Source organism: Plecotus auritus (assembly GCF_963455305.1).
Source record: "Plecotus auritus genome assembly, chromosome: 10".
In the NCBI taxonomy this organism is placed as follows: Eukaryota; Metazoa; Chordata; class Mammalia; order Chiroptera; family Vespertilionidae; genus Plecotus; species Plecotus auritus.
The window spans coordinates 35,233,714-35,253,743 of NC_137785.1; the positions used below are offsets into that span (position 1 = coordinate 35,233,714).

The following is a 20,030-nucleotide window of genomic DNA, read 5'->3' on the forward strand; positions in this document are numbered from 1 at the left end:
GAGTTTCCTCAAAAAACTGAAAATGGAACTCCCATTTGACCCAGTAATCCCACTCCTGGGAATATATCCTAAGAAACTAGAAACACCAATCAGAAAGGATATATGCACCCCTATGTTCATAGCAGCACAATTTACCATAGCTAAGATTTGGAAACAGCCTAAGTGCCCGTCAGCAGATGACTGGATCAGAAAACTATGGTACATCTACACAATGGAATACTATGCTGCCATAAAAAAGAAGGAATTTCTACCATTTATAGGCACCTGGATGGAATTAGAGAACATTATGCTAAGTGAAATAAGCCAGTCAATGAAAGAAAAATACCACATGATCTCACTCATTTGGGGATAATGAAAAACATTATAAACTGATGAACAAAAAGATAGATACAGAGGCAGTAAAGCATCAAACAGACTGTCAAATTACAGCAGTAAGGTTAGGGAGAGGTGGGGGAAATAAGAGATCAACTGAAGGACCTATATGCATGTATATAAGAGTAACCAACGGATGCAAAACATTGGGGGGTGAGGCATGTATGGGAGTGGGGTGGGGGGGGGGCAATGGTAAGATATGTACACATATAATACCTTAATAAAAAGAAAAAAAAAATAATTTCAGTCCCTTAACAACAGGGCTCAGATTTCAGTTACCACAGTATAATAACTGTAAGTACTTGGGTAAAGGTTTCCCCTGCTAGTCAGATTTCAGTTACCACAGTATAATAACTGTAAGTACTTGGGTACAGGTTTCCCCTGCTAGTCCTACAGTCACAAATTACTATAAACTACACATGCGGCAGTGATTGGTCCTTGCACATTTGTTAGTTCATCCACATCAAAGCATGTAGTTGTGCGCCTTGTTTCCCAGTGATAAACCTATGTAACAGTTTATATAAATGGTTAATCAGTAGACGGAATTGGCCAAAAATAGACTCCAGTGCAGCAAAGAAAAAAAAGTGATAATGCCAGAACTGAAATTCCAGTGGAGCATAAATGGAGTGAGTGATAGAATAACTAGCTGACTGTGGGAATGTTGACTCTACCTCCAGTTGAGAGACTGGATATGCCCCCAGAGGACCTTAGTGAGGGCCCACTTAGCAACAGAAATGTGGCAAAAAGGATGATGTCCCAGAGGAAGTAACACTGGCAAAAACCTTCACAAAAAGTAAAGTAACTCTCAGAGCAATTTTGTTTTATTTTTTTTAAATCCTCACCTGAGAATATGGTTTTCATTGATTCTAGAGAGAGCAAGGGAGGAGAGGAAGAGAGAGAGAGAGAAACATTGATGTGAGAGAGAAACATCTATTGGTTGCTCCTGCTACGTGCCGAGAGAGAGAGAGAGAGAGAGAGAGAGAGAGAGAGAGAGAGAGAGAAAGAAACTGATGTGAAAGAGAAACATCTATTGGTTGGTCCTGCTACATTCCCCAACCAGAATTGAACCCTTTGAAACATTCAGGCTTGGGAGATGATTGGACTTTTTATCAGGCCTATAGTGAGGTAAGGTGTTCTTTAGTTTATAGCACTCATGGGAATAAAAAGTATATCAAGGACTTGAATCCTAGGAAAGTTATTTTTGTTTTAAAAGTAAACTGACTCTGGCCCAGCTGGAATGGCTCAATGGTTGAGCATCAACCTATGAACCAGGAGGTCACGGTTTGATTCCTGGTCAGGGCACATGCCCGGTTGCGGGTTCAATCACCAGTAGGGGACATGCAGAAGGCAGCCGATCCATGATTCTCTCTCTCATCATTGATGTTTCTCTCTCTCTCCCTCTCCCTTTCTGAAATCAATAAGAATATATATTTTTAAAAAGTAAACTGGTGCCCTGGCTGGTTTGGCTCAGTGTATAGAGTGTTGGCCTGCGGACTGAAGGGTCCCAGGTTCGATTCTGGTCAAGGGCACGTAACTGGGTTTCAGGCTTGGTCCCCAATGGGGGTGTAGGAGGCGGCCAGTCAATGATTCTCATCATTAGTGTTTCTATCTCTTCCTCTCCTTTCCTCTCTGAAATCAATAAAAAAATACATTTTTAAAAAAAGTAAACTGACTTTTGGGTATGAAAACATGAATAAAAGAAAACACCAAGTTAAAGATAGGTGTTAATTGCAAGTGGGATTGAAGTGAGGGGCATATAAAATATTTCAGCTCTATAAATATTTTAGTCCTTTAAAATGTTATAATTTGATAAAGCTGAAAACTAGATACCCCAGTGTTATGTATTCTGTACTTTTCAGAAGGTTTGAAATACTTTATTAAAGTAAACTTTAAACTTATTTTTCAGTCTGCACAGCTGTAGTTGTGCATTTTTTGAAGAATAATTAGACACCATCTTTTTTAGCCTGTGAAGTTAAATTAGATTGGTAGTGCCTGGGAGCATACCACCAGGCTAATGTTTCTGTGATGTCCTTGTTAGGGGGTGACAGCAGATGGTTCCAGCCAGCTGCACACAGAGAGGAATTGTCTGAGCCATTGACTTGGTGTCTTGGTTAAAGCTCTAATGGTTTCAGAACCTGAGAAACCTGTTTTCCATGATAAAGACCCAGCTATTTGGAAGTTTTGTAATAACTAATGTTCAAAATGCCTGCCTGGGTTTTATAATTAAACAGTTTATATTTCAAGTAATGTGTGGTTTTTAACCATTTTGGATGCTTTTCCAAGGGTATGTTACTGTTACTTGAAGGCCAAAATTCCATTTTTGCATATTGTGAAGCCAGTATATTCAAATTTGGTTCCCTTCAGCTTTTCTTACTCTGCATTTTGAAAACAGAGAGAGTATTTAATTTTTTTTATCCTCGCCCAAGGATATGCTTACTTATTTTAGAGGGGGGTAAGAGAGAGAAACATCAATTGGTACACACACACACACACACACACACACACACACACACCCCATGTGGACCCTGACCAGAGTATCAAACTCACAACCTAGGTATGTGCTCTGACCAGGAATCAAACCCGCAACCTTTTGATGTATGGGATGATGCTCCAACCAACTGAGCCACACAGGCCAGGGTGAAAGTGTTTAATTTTGCACTAGCATTTGTGAGCATACAAGTCGAACTTAAGACATTTTTTAAAAAAATATTTTATTGATTTTTTACATAGTGGAAGGGAGAAGGATAGAGGGGTAGAAACATCGATAAGAGAGAAACATCGATCAGCTGCCTCCTGCACACCTCTTACTGGGATGTGCCCACAACCAAGGTACATGCCCTTGACCAGAATCGAACCTGGGACCTGTCAGTCCATAGGCCGATGCTCTATCCACTGAGCCAAACTGGTTAGGGCTTAAGACATTTTTTATGATTGTTTCCTAACACTATTCTAAGACTTATTTTGTCATCTCCATAATAATAGAATTATTCATTAACAAATAACTTTCTGAAAATTTGTCCAACCAAATCCACCTCAGCGTTGGCCAGTTCCTTTGGTATGACAGGGTCCCTGACACTGTCACAGAGTGTGACTGAAAACAGAGGCCCAGCCAAGGGCCTGACCTTGGTGATCCCTCAGATTGTGATAAAGGTTTTCAGGAATGTTGTGGCTTTTAGGCAACTTCAGTGTCATATTTTTCCCAGTGCCTGGTACTGTAGTAGCTTTTTCAGTCTGCAGAGTCATTACAGTGGTGCTTTCTAATCAGATCAGTATGAATCAAATGCACATACAGGTCTCCTGCTCGCTTAGCTTAACTACCCCAACCAGGCCTGTGTCCTCATCTGTACAGTGGGGATATTACTACATGATTCACAGTTTTATTGTGACAATTAGAAATAGTGCACATAATATGCCTGGTGTATTGCTTGGTAAAAGCAATAAATGGGGTGTCAAGAAATAAGTAAAACTGCATTTTGATTTTAATCTGGATCTACCAAAGTACAGTACTTTACTTTTTTTGTTGTTGTTGTTAATCCTCACCTGAGGATATTTTTCCATTGATTCTTTTTTTTTTTAAATCTTTATTGTTCAGTTATTACAGTTGTTCCTCTTTTTTTCTCCCCATAGCTCCCCTCCACCCGGTTCCCACCCAACCCCACCCCACCCCATGCCCTTACCACACCCCACTGTCCTCATCCATAGGTGTCTGATTTTTGTCCAGTCTCTTCCCGCACCACCACCCCCCCACCCCCCGCCTAGGATTGTCAGTCCACTCCCTTTCTATGCCCCTGATTCTATTATATTCACCAGATTATTCTATTCATTAGATTTTTTATTCACTTGATTTTTAGATTCACTTGTTAATAGATATGTATTTGTTGTTCATAATTTTTATCTTTACCTTTTTCTTCTTCTTCCTCTTCTTACAGAATACCTTTCAGCATTTCATATAATACTGGTGATGAACTCCTTTAGCTTTTTCTTATCTGTGAAGCTCTTTATCTGCCCTTCAATTCTGAATGATAGCTTTGCTGGGTAGAGTAATCTTGGTTGTAGGTTCTTGCTATTCATCACTTTGAATATTTCTTGCCACTCCTGTCTGGCCTGCATAGTTTCTGTTGAGAAATCGGCTGACAGTTGTATGGGTGCTCCCTTGTAGGTAATTAACTGTTTTTCTCTTTGCTGCTGCTTTTTTTTTTTTTTTTTAAATATATTTTATTGATATTTTACAGAGAGGAAGGGAGAGGGATAGAGAGTTAGAAACATCGATGAGAGAGAGACATCGATCAGCTGCCTCCTGCACACCCCCCACTGGGGATGTGCCTGCAACCAAGGTACATGCCCTTGACCGGAATCGAACCTGGGACCCTTCAGTCCGCAGACTGACGCTCTATCCACTGAGCCAAACCGGTCAGGGCTTTGCTGCTTTTTTTAAAAAATATATTTTATTGATTTTTTTACAGAGGGGAAGGGAGAGGGATAGAGAATTAGAAACATCAATGAGAGAGAAACATTGATCAGCCACCTCCTGCACACCCCCTACTGGGGATGTGCCCGCAACCAAGGTACATGCCCCTGACCGGAATCGAACCTGGGACCCTTCAGTTCACAGGCTGACATTCTATCCACTGAGCCAAAGCGGTTTCGGCGCTCTCTTGCTGCTTTTAATATTCTCTCTTTGTCTTTTGCTCTTGGCATTTTAATTATGATGTGTCTTGGTGTGGTCCTCTTTGGATTCCTTTTGTTTGGGGTTCTGTGCACTTCCTGGACTTGTAAGTCTATTTCTTTCACCAGGTGGGGGAAGTTTTTGGTCATTATTTCTTCAAATAGGTTTTCAGTATCTTGCTCTCTCTCTTCTTCTGGCACCCCCAGAATTCGGATGTTGTTATGCTTGAAGTTGTCCCAGAGGCTCCTTACACTATCTTCATATTTTTGGATTCTTTTTTTCTTCTTGCTTTTCTGGTTGGGTGTTTTTTGCTTCCTCGTGTTTCAAATCTTTAACTTGATTTTTGCGGTCCTCTAGTCTGCTGTTGGATCTCTGTATATTATTTTTTATTTCAGTCAGTGTATGCTTAATTTCTAGTTGGTCCTTTTTCATATCCTCGAGGGTCTCACTAAATTTAACGGCCTTTTCTAGAAAATTCTTGAAAACCTTATAACTATGGTTTTGAACTCTATATCCAGTCGTTTGCTTTCCTCCATTTCTTTCATTTGTGACCTATTTCTTTGTCTCCGCATTTTGGTTGCTTCCCTGAGTTGCTAGAGTGGCTTTGTGTGGTAGGTGTCCTATAGGGCCCAGTGGCTCAGCCTCCCCAGTTAGTTGAGGTGGACACTCTTGGTGTGCCCCTTTGTGGGCTGTGTGCACAGTCTTGTAGTTAAGCCTTGATTGTTGTTGGCATCACTGGGAGGAATTGACCTCCAGGCCAATTGGCTGTGAGGATCAGCTGTGTCTACGCTGGGAGAACTTCTGTGCTGGAGACAACCTTATGAGGCAAGAGTTGCTTCAGTGGGGCTTTGGTGCTTACTGAGTCTGCCCCCTGAGTGTGTCCCTTATGGATCTAAGGAGTTGTAATCTGGATGGTCCCACTCTGACCCCTGGGTGCACTGGCTCTTGGATCTCAAAGGAGGTGCTAATTTAGCCTCTGCCTGAGGCCACCCAGCAGGAGCTAAGGAGAGATCTGCAGATTCCTCTTCTTTGTTTGGGTTTTGGAGGTGCCCTGATGAGGCCCAGCTGTGAAGCAGTGCAAGCTGCTGTGGGGCCTGGGGCCTTCTTTTGGATGTTATGGGTCTCTCTGACTCAGCTGCAGTTTGATAGGTAAGTTTAGAATTCAAAGGATCAGGCCATTCATGTGCAAAACCCTCTGCACACAGCTTGGATGGGGTGGAGTCTCAGGGCGGAGCAACCAGCAATGGCTTCCCGTCAGCCCTGCCCTAAGAGGCCCCCGGGTCTCAGTGTCCCGCGGTAATCGCTGCAAGCACCTCTGAGAGAAGGCCACCTTCAAGTTTCGCCCGCTGCCAGGCAGACCAGTTTCTCCCCGTATGAGTCTGGGTCCCCAGAGTCTTGCCTGGAACTGGAGTTCAGAGCAGTCGGGAGCTTGTGTCTCCCTGCAGATTGAAAAAGCCAGCTGCGTACTCAGTTGCCAGCCCTCTCCGCACGCGCCTCTGTACCTCTGAGCTCCTGTGAGTCTCAGTGTGCTTTTCTCTTCCCTTCTAGTTGTAGAATTTACACTCAGCCAGCCTTCCTGTGGTTCTGGATGATGTCCGTTTTGTCTTTTAGTTGTAGTTTTGAACTTGTTGTACGAGGCAGCAAGTTCAGGTGTTTACCTATGCCGCCATCTTGGTTTCTCTCGACATTGATTCTTAGAGTAAAAGAAAGGGGAGGGACAGAAACACAATGTGAGAGGAACACATCAAACATCAATTGGCAGCAAGCCTACAACTGAAGTATGTGCCCTTGACCAGAATTGAACCCGGGACCAGAATTGAACCTGGGACCCCTCAGTCCACAAGCCAATGCTCCATCCACTGAGCCAAACTGGCTAGGGCTTAAGTTCTTTTAAGGAAGATAAGTCATGGAATCTGTATTACATACTAAAAGTATTTCTGGTTTCTTGTACAAGCTTTTTGGAGAATAACGAAAGAAAATTTGTTGATATTATTTGGGGTGAAAGTCAAGAATATATTGCCTGTGTTTCCTAAAGGGATACTGTCTCCTTTGAGACAAGCAAATAAAACATTTATTTTTCATGAGCTAATTTCTCTCAAGCCTAGAGAGTAAAAATGTATATCATAGAGGCTCAAAAGTAATCCTATCTAATAAAGAGGGAATATGCTAATTGACCATCACTCCATCACAAAGATGGCTGCACCCAAAGCTGAGGCCAAGTTCCCATAAGGAGCCTTAACGAGCAATCAGCAGGGACCTGAGGCTACGCCCTCCCCCGCCCCCGTGGGGCTTGACAGGGGACCTCAAGGTGCGCTTCCCATCCTGGTGCTGGGCTAGGGGAACTCAGGCTGCTCCCCCTGCCCCAGCACCAGGCCAGGGGACCTCAGGACACGCCCCTCACCAGGTGGGGCTTGACAGGGGACTTTAGGCTGGGCCCCCCTTGCCTGGTGGGGCTTGACAGGGGACCTGAGGCTGTGCGCCGTCCCCCCCCACCCCCCGCCTTGTGGGGCTTGACGGGGGACCTCAGGCCGCACCCCCCACCCAATGGGGCTTAACAGGGGATCTCAGGCCGCGTCCCCCACCCAGCAGGGCTTGACAGGGGATCTCAGGCCGTGTCCCCCAGCTAGCGGGGCTTGACAGGGGACCTCAAGGCACGCCCCCCACCCGGGTCTGGGCTGGGGGACCTCAAGCCACACCCCCCATCCTGGCGCCGGGCCAGGGGACCTGAGGCTACGTCCCCTGCCCAGCGGGGCTTGACAAGGGTGGGACTGGCCAGGTCTGTATCTAGCCCAATGGGGGCCAGGCCAGCCGGGTCTGGGTCTCATGCGATTTTGAGGCACATGTGGGTGGGTGGGGACTTGACTCTGGGTCCCGTGGTGCACCCCAGACTCTGACAGGAGGAATGTTTTCATATACGTTTTACTATTTTTTTTTTTCATCTCTGACACTTCTATTATAGAGAAAGGGCAAATAGCGATATTAAATTATTTCCTCTAATTAATCCCCTTTTAATGTGCATGAATTTTGTGCACCAGGCCACTAGTTTAGTTAGTAAAAGGATGTGACAAAATGAGATTTTCCACCATTCGGCACGGAGCTTCTATATTCACAGAAGCACTTGTCTTGATACAGTAAGTGGATGGTTAAATTTCATCTTAATCGAACCTCGCTTTGGCCAATTAATCTGCTACTTAGAGCTCTTTTACTTTTTTGCCCCCAAATCTATTTTTATTGATTTTTTTTTGAGTGAGAGGGAAAGAGAAATACCAATTGGCTGCCTCCTGCATGCCTACTACTGGGAATAGAGCCCATAACCTATGCATATGCCCTGACTGGGAATCAAAAAAGTGACCTCTTAGTCCATGGGACAACGCTTAATCCACTGAGCCACACACCAGCCAGGCTCTTTTACTTGTACTTGAATGAAATTTGAGTAAAAAAGAGATTACCTTTTTTCTCTTTCTTATTATGGGAATTTTCAAATGTACACAACAAAGTAGTGAAAACAGTTTTATGAGCCCCGACAAACCATCCCTTGGCTTCAACAATTATCAATATTCTCTCCAGATACGCTGCATTTTTTATCTAATTTAAAGATAAAAGTAAAGTTTCCCCATCTCCTCCTACTCTATCCAAGGAACTTGGAAATAGGCTGCTTTTGAAATTGAAACTATGAAATCAGAGTGTGATAATTGAGAGCAGCTGTCTGAGACAGATAGGCCTCCCAGGCCCAAAAGATTAGTAAGGAAGGGACCAACATATCCACAGAAAGAACATTCCAGTCAGAAAAGAAAGCATCTCTGAGGCAGACCCGAGGGAGAGGTGTGCTTGGGAATGCTACGGCAAACTTTCCTTACCCGCAAATCCAAGTGACCTTTTATGTTTCAGCTTGCTTTCTGAGATGGTATGCTAGTGAATGTACACATTCAACTGGCTTGACAGTTATTTTCTCAGTATCCTCTTGTATGCTGTGGTAGCAGGGATCAGCATCCCTGGGCGTGTTGTCTGCGCCTGTAAAGATGAGGGCCACATTCCAGGCAGTGTTGACTTCCTTCACCAAGGAAACTGCCATCCACCCCTGGATAGGTGTTTTTTTTCTCTTCTTTACAGACACTGAGGCTTCCATACCTGTACAGAGTGTGTATCTGGCACCAGTGCTTATGAAAAGCTACCAAATTTTCACCCTTTATACTTTGGTCACCCTGTTGCGTTGGTGTCTGGTAGTTCCTACCTTGAGCTTCGATCGGCCCTCTTTCAGGTTTTGTTTTAATTGAGATGTAATTCACATACTATATAATTCACCCATGTGTACAATTCCATCCTTAACTCTTTGCCAAAATGCTCTCCCTCCAGGTAGCATGCCCATGCCATTCCCTTCCCCCTTTCCTTCCCCTACAGGTACATACCTCCTAAACTCCAAGGGAACCCATGAGACTTGCAACCAGGGCGGTAATGGGCAGCAGCAGCTTGTCCTGAGTAAATCCCCTGAACCTGTATCTGACTTCCCAGTGAGCCAAAGCAGCCCAGCCTAGCCTCATTTCCCCACCTGGTCCCTCTCCTATTATCCTAGGCCCTTTCTCGTTTCACTGTCCCAGTTTTAATAAATGTCCCCTAAAATAAAATTTAAAAAGGCAGTACCAGCCGAAACCGGTTTGGCTCAGTGGATAGAGCGTCGGCCTGCGGACTGAAGGGTCCCGGGTTCGATTCCGGTCAAGGGCATGTACCTTGGTTGCGGGCACATCCCCAGTGGGAGGTGTGCAGGAGGCAGCTGATCGATGTTTCTCCCTCATCGATGTTTCTAGCTCTCTATCCCTCTCCCTTCCTCTCTGTAAAATATCAATAAAATATATAAAAAATAAATATATAAAAATAAAAAGGCAGTACCTGGTACTGCTCAGGAAGCAAGGACACACAGCAATCAGGGTGCTTTCCAGGGCTCTCAGCTTGACAGGGCATCAGGCAGGCTGTTGCTGCCTCTAGCAGTTGGGTGCTCCCTGCCTTGATGATTTCAGTTTGGGGTCCGAAGTGGATCCTCACTGTCTTGTCTCAATAGCTATGGCTGCCACTGACATTTGGCCAGCCATATGTGTCGGGCAGAATCATATGCCAGAGAGCTCTCCTGCCTTGTTTCCCCTGGGTTGTGTTGACTGGATATGTTTTGTGACCTTGTTTGTTTGTTTGTTTGTTTGTTTATTAATCCTCATCTAAGGGTATTTCCTCCATCACTTCTTTAAAAAAAATATTTTTTTTTTTATTGATTTCAGAGAGGAAGGGAGGGAGAGAGAGAGAGAGAGAGAGTTAGAAATATCAATGATGAAAGAGAAGCATTGATCGGCTGCCTCCTGCACACCCCCTGCTAGGGATCGAGCCTGCAAGCCAGGCATGTGCCCTTGACCGGTTATCAAACCTGGGACCCTTCAGTCCACAGGCCAACTCTTTGTCCACTAAGCCGAACCAGCAAGGGCCCTCCACTTTTCTAGAGTGGAAAGGGGGAAAGGGGAGCGAGAGAAAAAGAAACATTGATGTGAGTTGACTGGCGGTCTCAAATATGCACCCCAACCAAGGGCAGGGAGCGAACCCACAACCCAGGCACATGTTCCTGACATAGAATTGAACCTGAGACCCTTTGGTGCACAGTCCAATGCTCTAACCACCGAACCATGACAGCCAGGGCTGTTTTGTGACCTTTGGCACATTGTTGAAAGTACCTGCTCCAGGTGCACACCCAACTGGTTCTGGTTGAAGTGTTATGGACAAAAAGTATCCCTATTTTTTTAAAAAAAAAACCTGCTTTATTGAAGTATTATTTACATACCAAAGGTCATTGGTACATTTACAGAGTTGTACAACCATCTATTCCCACAGTCCAATTTTGGAACATTTCCATCATCTCCAAAAGATTTTGTGCCCATTTGCAGGGACTCTGCACCCCATCCCACAGCACCAGAGACCATTAATCCACTTCTTACCCTATTGATTTGCCTTTTCTGGACATGCTGTATGATTCTGTTCATATCATATGTCCAGATAAGGTATGTTTTAACTCGTGATTTCATTGATAGTTGCTTTCAAATTAATAGTTTCTTACTTCAGAATATGCTTTTCCTGCTATACTAGTTACTTGTGATTTATTGGTGTGTGGGGGGTATTTTGCACAGCACCAACCATTTTTGTGCAAAGATTGATATTTTGTGGAACATTTGGTTTCATGCTTATCATTGTGACATATTTTGGAGACACAAGAGAAGCACAAATCCTCTTCCTATGCTTTCTAGAGTCATCCTCTAGTTCAATGGTCCATGAGGTCTGAAAGGTTGGCGACTGCTGGTTTAAGGAAACCTTTAGAGCAGCAGTCACCAACTGGTGGTCCGCGAGGTCCGAAAGGTTAGTGACCGCTGCCCTAGTTGGTGAAGTAAACCTAACAAACATGAAAACAACATGGAGCCAAGTGTTGGGCCCTGGGATGTTTATTGAGATGCCAGAAGGCCAGGATGTAGGGAGAGGTAGTGTGGACTCATGATTGCATGGGAAGGTGATACAGTGGTAGAGGGTAGACATTGTGTCACCTGGCTTTTTTTTTTTTTTTAAATATGTTTTTATTTATTTCAGAGAGAGGGAGGGAGAGATTTAAACATCAATGATGAGAGAGAATCATTGCCTCGTACACGTGCTGTACTGGGGATCGAGCCCACAACCTGGGCATGTGCCCTGACTGTGAATCAAACCTTGACCTCCTGTTTAATAGGTCAATGCTCAGCCACTGAGCCACGCCAGCCAGGCTATCTCTTACTTTTTTTTTCACAGAGGGAGCAGGTTGCTAGACCTATCTTGGGCAGATGTATCTGGCTGGAATTTGATAACATTGTTTTGTTTCCCTTGTACAAGAGCAGGCCAGATTTGGGGGCACCTTGGTGTGCTCAGGTGGAAGCAAAGGAGTGACTTGAGTTGCCCTTGGAGCTGGGGGTTAGCAGTGGGAGGGGGGGGAGCGAGGGGAAGCTAGAGTTAGGGAGTTCTTTCTGAGGCTCTTGTGGTAGTTTAAGTATGAAGTGGTGTGCTGGGTCAGAGAGTGGGTAGGAAAGGTTAAGAGTTCCTCATGAGAGGTGCTAAAAATGCTAGTGTGCTTCCTTCCTGATCTCCCATTGCCAGTGCTGGCTTTTCAGCACTCAGTTCCCCTTGGCCCACTGTGATGGGACACACATTCAGAAGGACCTTGAAGTCTGTTTTTTTGCATCTGAACATCAATTTCTGTACTGGATATGGGTGTCTTTGATAATGGGGGCAAGGACAGAATCAACATGCAACTGAAATACAATTTGGTTGAGTGGGTTGGTATCTTTGTCATTAGATGATGTGCTTTCCAGTACAAGGAAGGAATCAACCATGGAGGGCCTGATAGTGATGTTGTAGAAACAGCTCATGGAGGAACTGTGCTGGACTGGCCCTTGTCTTGGGGCTCTGGGCGACTGTGGGCCTCCTCCTGCAGGTCTGGGCATGTTCTCTGTTGCTGGGATTGCCCTGCCAAGCTAACTGGTGTCTGCTTTGTGTTTTAGACTTTTGCCAAGTTCCGAAGGTAGTGGGAAAATGCCGAGCTTCCATGCATAGGTGGTGGTACAATGCCACTGGCGGATCCTGCCAGCAGTTTGTATATGGAGGCTGTGGTGGGAACGACAATAATTACCTGACCAAGGAGGCGTGTCTTGAGAAATGTGCTGATGTCACAGGTAAGACAGTGGTAGTTGAGGATATGTTACATTTAGAGTCAGTTTATTCATTGGGATGTGGGTGCCTTTTGCTCTTCACTAGTTCTTCATGGCTGAACTTGGGGGATGTTTTAAAAATCAGAAGAAACAGGCACAGTGCGAAGGTCACCAACACAGTGGTTTCACAGTGGTCCTCTCCATCTTCTTCCCAGAAAGGGGAGAGTAGGCAGCAGGCCGGGGTGGGGGCAGGATTACGTCTTCTCCATGACTTCCTTTCTCCCACTACTGAGTGCATGTTCCACACTAGACCCCACACAGGAGGAAGTGACTTCCCCTTGAGCAGAGTCCAATGTTCAATCAGGTAGGCTGCCCCAATTGCTCCCTGGGCATTTGGGTTATTTTTGCCTCTGGGGCAAATGACTTGAGGAGCTGACCCAGCCAGCTGAGTTCTGAGTCAAGTTGAAACTAGAACAGCCTGGCCAGCATGGCTCAGTGGTTGAACATCCACCTATGAACCAGGAGGTCACAGTTCGAGTCCCCATCAGGGCACCTGCCTGGGTTGCGAGCTTGATCCCCAGTAGGGGGTGTGCAGGAAGCAGCTGATCAATGATTCTTTCTCATCATTGATGTTTTTAACTCTCCCTCTCCCTTCCTCTCTGAAATGAATAAAAATATTTTAAAAATCAAAAAACCTAGAACATACTCGTTTCCAAGCCCTCACTTGCAAGGGATTCTGTGGAATCAAGATAACATTGACCCTGAGAGCCTCACAGTTTGATTAAAAACTTAAAGCCCCACAACAACCTGCACTGGCTCTGAACTGAGCCTCTTGATGGCAATGAGACATTGGACCTTTGAGGCCTGATCCCTCCCAAGTACTCCAGAGAACCCAAACTGGTAAACATTTTCATTGACAATCTCTCTAACATTGTTATGTGACTTCCCTCATCTGTTCTTGATGGCTTGGCATCGACATTAGGACTCGATTCTGATTCTGTGTCAGGATGTGCTGGTGCCTTTACTGCTCCCTGCATACCGCCAGCCTGTGAGCCTGTGTCCCGCATCCTTGTGCGATTTTTCTCTCTCTTCACTCACCAGCTGTAATCTCTCTTGGCTTTGCACTCTGCATTAAAAAAATCAGATAAACTTACTAAAGTTATATGTAAAGAGGAGGGGAAATAGTGGCCTTGGCTATGACTTGAGATTTGAAACAGTGCTGAACACACAAGCCCACCAGTGACTGAGTGCCTTGAACACTTTGCTGATCTTTGTGTGCCTGGTGCCCAGTAGGCACTCAAGAAGTGTTTGGAGAGCTGTGGTGATGGGATATTGTTTTTGGATCATACAGACAAGCTCTTCACCTTTCAGGGAGCAACTGGCAAACTTACCAGATGGTGACTGAGGAAAATAGCATCTATTGTAATTTTCCATTATCAGCTGGGATCCAGTGTTGGGGGAGGAACTAAGGGGAAATAATTTTGCTACCTTTTCTGTCCCTTCCTAATTGATTTGACTGTAGGAAGTGTACCTGCCCATTCTAGTTGCTTCTCATTTTCTCAGGAAGAGAGTTGTTTTTAACAATGCAAGCAGCAGACACTAGGCATTAAGACAGGAGGTCACTACAAGGGGTCAGGTATGGTTGAGTTTGGCTGGGAGAAGACAGACAGCTGTCTTTGTTCAGAGTCTGGCCCTAGTCGTAAGGGCCCAGAAAGCTCTTTTTTGGCACCCAAGCATGTCTCCACTGCATGTCTCTTGAGGATCTCTTGTAAGTCTGTGCAAGAACTTGAACTGTCAGAGCCGCTAGGCACTGGGGCCTTTGCTAGCAAGTTCTCTCTCAGGCAGGCAAGCTCTGTGGGAAGCCACATAATAATGAGAATGCCAGTTTATTAATTTATAATGAAAACCAGAACCACCAAGGGGACCAGACACTCAGGTCCCTGTGCCTGCACCACTTAGGCAGTCCTCTCAGCCAAATTCCCAGAAGATGGCTTGATGAGGAGCAAGGCAGAACAAGGGGACCTGGTTTGTGACGTGAATGTTTAATGGCATCTGGTCAGGCTAGCCCTGTGCCTCTCCAGAAGGTCTGTTGGGACCAGTAGGGAGGTGGGAAGCCAGGGTCCCTCCCTCCTGCACCTGCCAGCACTCCTTTTTGTGCTTCCTTAAGTGGCTAGCCTCTGCCTCACACCCTTAACTGTGTATGTGTGTGTGAGAGAGAGAGGGAATATACATAATATAAAATTTACCATTTTAACCATTTATAAGTGTACAGTTTGGTGGCATTAAGTACATTCACATTGCTGTGTACCCCCTTAACTTTTTATTCATTAATAGGTTAATACAGTTAACAGGGTATTTGGCCCTGTAAGCCATATTATCTTTTTACATTCATTTCACACATCTTTGTTCCAATTACCAGCATGTTGATCTTAAAATTTAACCCACAAGGACAGTCTTGGTTCCTTATTTCTAAGTTCTGGCAGGCTTGTGGTCCAGTGTGCTTATTGAAAGGCCCACATAAAGGAGAAACGGGAGTCTCCATGAAGCTCAGTGTTACGCTGCCTTGTTTTGTTTCACTGGATATCTTGAAGGGAGGGGCACTTTCTTACTGTGGTTTATTTGTCTCCTTGTAGAGAACACTAGTGATGGTCTGGCCACCGGCAGGAATGGAGCAGATTCCTCAATCCCAAGTGGTAGGTTTTTAATAGACCCAGGATGGAATGAGAACCATCCAGATGGGGAACTGTGAAAGGACATTTGGAATCTGGGACTTGTACATGAGCTTCCATCTCCTGGTTCTGTTTACTCAGCATTGGCTCTGCCTGGGCTGCCACCTCTGGCTCCTTAATGGAAAGGAAGGCCAGGGCAGTCTGCAGTGCTTCTGAGCTGGCCTCAGCTTCCTCCTGGGGGTCAGGGAATTGTGATCACTGCCCATGTGACTCAGGCCACTTCCTTCTCTCTAGGCTGGCCTCTGCTGTCTCGCCGCCCACCCCACCTCTCCTTGCCTGTTCTGTCTCCTCTGCTCCCTGTGCTAAGAGTACTGTCCTCTGCCACATGCCTCCATTCCCACTACAGTTCTTGATCTTGAGCTTTGTGTTAGCTTGCTTTGTACTGCTGACAGCAGTTCCTCCTGTATGCTTAAAGGGCTCTGCATCAGAAGCCTGGGGTGAGCGATACAGATGCATTAGCAAGTTCAACCTACCTTTCCCAAAGGCCAGTCCCTAGGTGATGGGTCCTGCTAGGCAAGTCCTATTGTGGAGGGAGGAAATCCGCTCCCACCCAGTTGGAGGGCAACCCCCTCTGATTGTGACACCAGCACTTATGTGAGAGTGTTTATTCTGTGACTTGCAGAATGCTGAAAGTTAGGCTAGAGCCACTTTCCAGTTTTGCTAGACCAAGAATCCTGTGACCATCCTGGCCATCACTTTGCCTGGGCTCACTGTTCCCAGTCTGGACTCTCCAAGGTCATCCAGACCCTGGGACACTGGCATAATAACTTGTGTCAGTCCTGTTTCAGAAGAAAATTTCCCTAGGAGAGTAGGAGAGGGACCTCCTTGCTGTGTAGAGAGTGAACACAACCAGCTTCCTCATTGCCGTGTAGAAAGTGAACAAGACCACCTTCCTCATCACCCCAGAAATTGTGACTGGGATTAGTTTCCATAGCATCCCCTGGAGTGGCAGGCAGGCAGGCCTCCCCATTTAGCATTCATTTGATATGTGCTATGGAACCCATTGGAACCGGAGGTAATGGTGCAAAGCTGCCCACATAGGGTGCTAGTGTCCATACTCCCTCAGTGGGCCCTTTTAGACTCAGCCCCAGCCAGACCACATGTCCTGTGTTTGTCCCAGCCTCCCTGACACAGATGTTTGTGTTTTAGTTCCCAGGAGACAGAATTTTGATGACCCTTCTGGCGATATTTTCAACTACGAAGGTATAACAGTTTTTAAAATTCATTTTTTTATTTTAGATGGTAGGAAGTATAACTTTTAAAAAATACTTTTATATGGGCAAGATGTATTTTCTTTAGTTAGTTGGAATTGAGACACACTGGAGGATCTCCACTAAGGAAATTGTAGCGTGGGGCTTCATGGCCTTTCCCAGGTGGTGTTAAATGCACAAGGATGCCCAGGGTGGCAGGCAGCAGGGCATGCACAGCTTGCTGCAGGAAGCTGAGCTCCAGAGAGGCAGTCCAGCGTGCAGGCCCAGCCTCAGAGTCCCTAACTGTGAAATAAAGGGCCTAGAACAGATCTCTTAGAGATCAAGTTAATACATGGAAAGTACCCAGAACAGTGCCTGGCATAGAGGAATCTCCATAATAACATAGTCTGACTGTAAAGAGAAAGATACTAGAAATGTGGAGGAGGGTGTCTAATGGGCCAAACTGGCCATGTCTGTAGTTTATCAGTTTCTGTAGCAGAGAGACAGTTCTCCCTTGGCTGGCAATTGTGTGACTGCCCTGGAACACTCTAGCTCCATCTCCCTTCCCTGGGCCCTGCTCATTTGTGCTCCTCGGCTCTCCCGCTCCCAGAATACTGCACTGCCAAGGCGGTCACCGGGCCTTGCCGCGCATCCTTTCCACGCTGGTATTTTGATACTGAGAAGAACTCCTGTGATAACTTTATCTATGGAGGGTGCTGGGGCAATAAAAACAACTATCTTTCCAAGGAGGCATGCATGAGCCGCTGCGTAGGTGAGTCTGTCTGATCCTGGATCCAAGAAGCAATGGTGGGTGGATGGCCCTCCCAGAGTTCATCCCCCATCCCTAAACCACGCCTTAGGCTGTCATCTGGCCTCCATCCTTCTCTGGCTCCCTAGTGGGGAACAGGTGGGCTTTGGCCCTGGCTGTTGAGCAGACATGTCCTAGGTCCCCACCAAGGTGACAAGGTCTTAAAGACCTCAAAAGAGCTGGAAGAGGAAGTATCTCAGAACGATTCTGCCGTGAAGTCCCAGAGCTGAGGGGGTCTTCAGGTGGTGACAGCTCTGGGGGAAGAGGACTGAGCTGACCTCAAGGTTGTGTGTTCTCTTGCAGGCAAGCAGCTGTATCCTGTCCTGCCCCATAGCACTAAAGGTAAGTGGCCTCCTACCCCTCCCACCTGCCTGCCTGCCTAAGCTCAGCTGTGTTTTGCAGGCTCATGTTGTCTTGGACACATCATTCTTCACCAAAAACATCTTTAGGTAGAAAGTCGTGTTTCTGCACGAGAATAGCCAGGCAGCTTGGAACGTGTGGTTGATGTTTGTCCGACCGCAGAGTGTACATAGTGGGGGGGTGGGAGTGAGGCAGCTGGGGGTGACTGGAGGTGGCGAGTCCTGATGTTAGGCATGCGGGGATCTGCTGCACACAGGCCTGAGTCTTACTCCAGGTTTGGAGGGAACTTTGCTTCATGGGGTAGACAGTGTTGGTCGTCATGGGTGACAGGAAGGAAGTTGGAAACCTTGCTGTGTGCAAGGCACAGCCAGTGCTGCTGTCCCCAAGCAGCGTGGTCTGTGGTCTGATAAGGAGGTGGGGCCTCTCGCTTCTGTTTCTGATTCTGAGCCTGTAATGGAGGATAGTGTTTGCACAAAGGACCTGCCATACTGGTTTGGCTTCTTTCCACCTGTTGCCCTGGTAAGGAGCCCCAACCTGGCCTGATGCCTGCTCTATTTTAGAGGAGGGGTGAAATGAACTGGTTTGCCAGGCCTAGGCTGAATGCAGCCCAGCCCACATCTGGAGTGCTGGTGGGGTAAAGATGGAGAGGGACTCACCCCTTTCTGATTCTGTAGCCAAGTGGGGAAAGGGAACCAGGTAACGGCCACAGGAGCCACATTTCTTTAGTGGAACCCCACCTGGAAAGAAAGCATCTTCACCGACCATTAGGGTGACAGTGTTAAATTTTCTAGGGCCATTAGGAGCAGTAGGGTCCACTCCTGGCACTGCTCCAAATAGACCTTTGCCTCCACCTTTACCTCATTCCACAGGCAGCCTTCCAGCCACCTGCAGCCCACCTTTCTCTGTGGCTGGTCAGGGTTGGTATGTGAACACATAGCCTGGGGTTTTATGTTTCCATACACCCCAGAGATGTATGCTCTTTACATCCTGGTGTGCAAGGGCTTAGGACTCCTGTACAGTTTGCTCCTGAGCAGTGGAGGGAAATAGAGAGTTGAAGTGAAGCGTTTATTCAGAAAGAAGGAACATAGTTGCTCTGTTTGTGTGAATATAGCATGGCACCTCCCTTTTTCAGGAACCAGCTTCTTAGGACTGTAGGGACTCACCTTGATGAACTCCCTGGTGGGCCATCTCAGTTCTCCAGACTCTCCGGGGTTGGGTGGAGGGATGTCAGGCACAAGGGATGCTGGTCCTGTCAGCCCCTAGGGCACCTGTGTCCTTCCTAAGCTCTGTGCTGCCCCACACTGGCTGTGGCCCTCCTCGTCCCCCTGGTTCTGAGGCCTCTCTCATCCTCAGTGGTGGTCCTAGCGGGGCTGTTCGTGATGGTCCTCATCCTCCTGCTGGGAGCCTCCGTGGTCTGCCTGATCAGAGTGGCACGGAGGAACCAGGAGCGCACCCTCCGCACTGTCTGGAGCTCCGGGGACGATAAGGAGCATCTGGTGAAGAACACATATGTGCTGTGAACGCCCTGTCACCAAGAGGCACTTCTCTTCAGGATTCAGGACCCCCTGCCGATGAAGAGAACCTGGGGGTGGGGGCACAAGTGTAGAAAGTGTGTGTGCGTTTTAAAATAGAGTGATTGATTTGTATTTTTGTGATCATTAGGGCTTTTGGTCTGTTTGTTACTTCAGAAGTTAAGAGGGCTTCCTGGTCCTCTGGGCAGGTTTGCTTTGTTCACATTTGGGTGGCTTGGCCCCAGACCAGAGTCAGTTCCTCTTTGATTTCTTTACTCCATGTATAGTTTTCTTTGTCTATGTTGAAACCTTTTGCCTCCTTCCCCATCATAGAAATTTCCTTTGTTTGATTTGTGGGGTATTTTTTTTTTAAGTAAACAGAAATAAAAGGTTTCTTTATTAGAATTCTGAAAGGAATAGAGTGAAATGTACCAGTTCAATAAAAAGGGTCTCCCCTTTTAAAATAAATTTCAGCATGTGCTTTATTTCTTTATGGGACTGCTAATTTAAACTCTACCAAAATTATCACAGGACACTACATAAAATGTCCCATTCTAGAAACAAACTCTTTTAAAAAGAGCATCTTTCAGATCTTTTTGAATGAAATATATCTTGCATTATCAAACAACACAGCCTTACCACCCATGGTGAGCTCTGGGTGTTTGTTTCTTTGTTGTTGGTGGTATTTTCTATTCTA

At 46.1% G+C, this 20,030-nt stretch overlaps 1 protein-coding gene across 1 annotated transcript in view; it reads left to right on the top strand.

The window, feature by feature from the left end:
• SPINT2 (serine peptidase inhibitor, Kunitz type 2) overlaps positions 1-19,818 on the top strand; it is a 34,442-nt gene extending 14,624 nt beyond the window's left edge. Inside the window, exons 2-7 of the mRNA XM_080644640.1 lie at positions 12,589-12,759; positions 15,369-15,428; positions 16,614-16,667; positions 17,265-17,426; positions 17,766-17,804; positions 19,176-19,818. Coding sequence (XP_080500766.1) covers positions 12,589-12,759; positions 15,369-15,428; positions 16,614-16,667; positions 17,265-17,426; positions 17,766-17,804; positions 19,176-19,342 — 653 coding nt within the window. The 3' untranslated portion in view covers positions 19,343-19,818. The remainder of the gene's footprint in view (positions 1-12,588; positions 12,760-15,368; positions 15,429-16,613; positions 16,668-17,264; positions 17,427-17,765; positions 17,805-19,175) is intronic.
• The last annotated feature ends 212 nt before the right edge of the window (positions 19,819-20,030 follow it).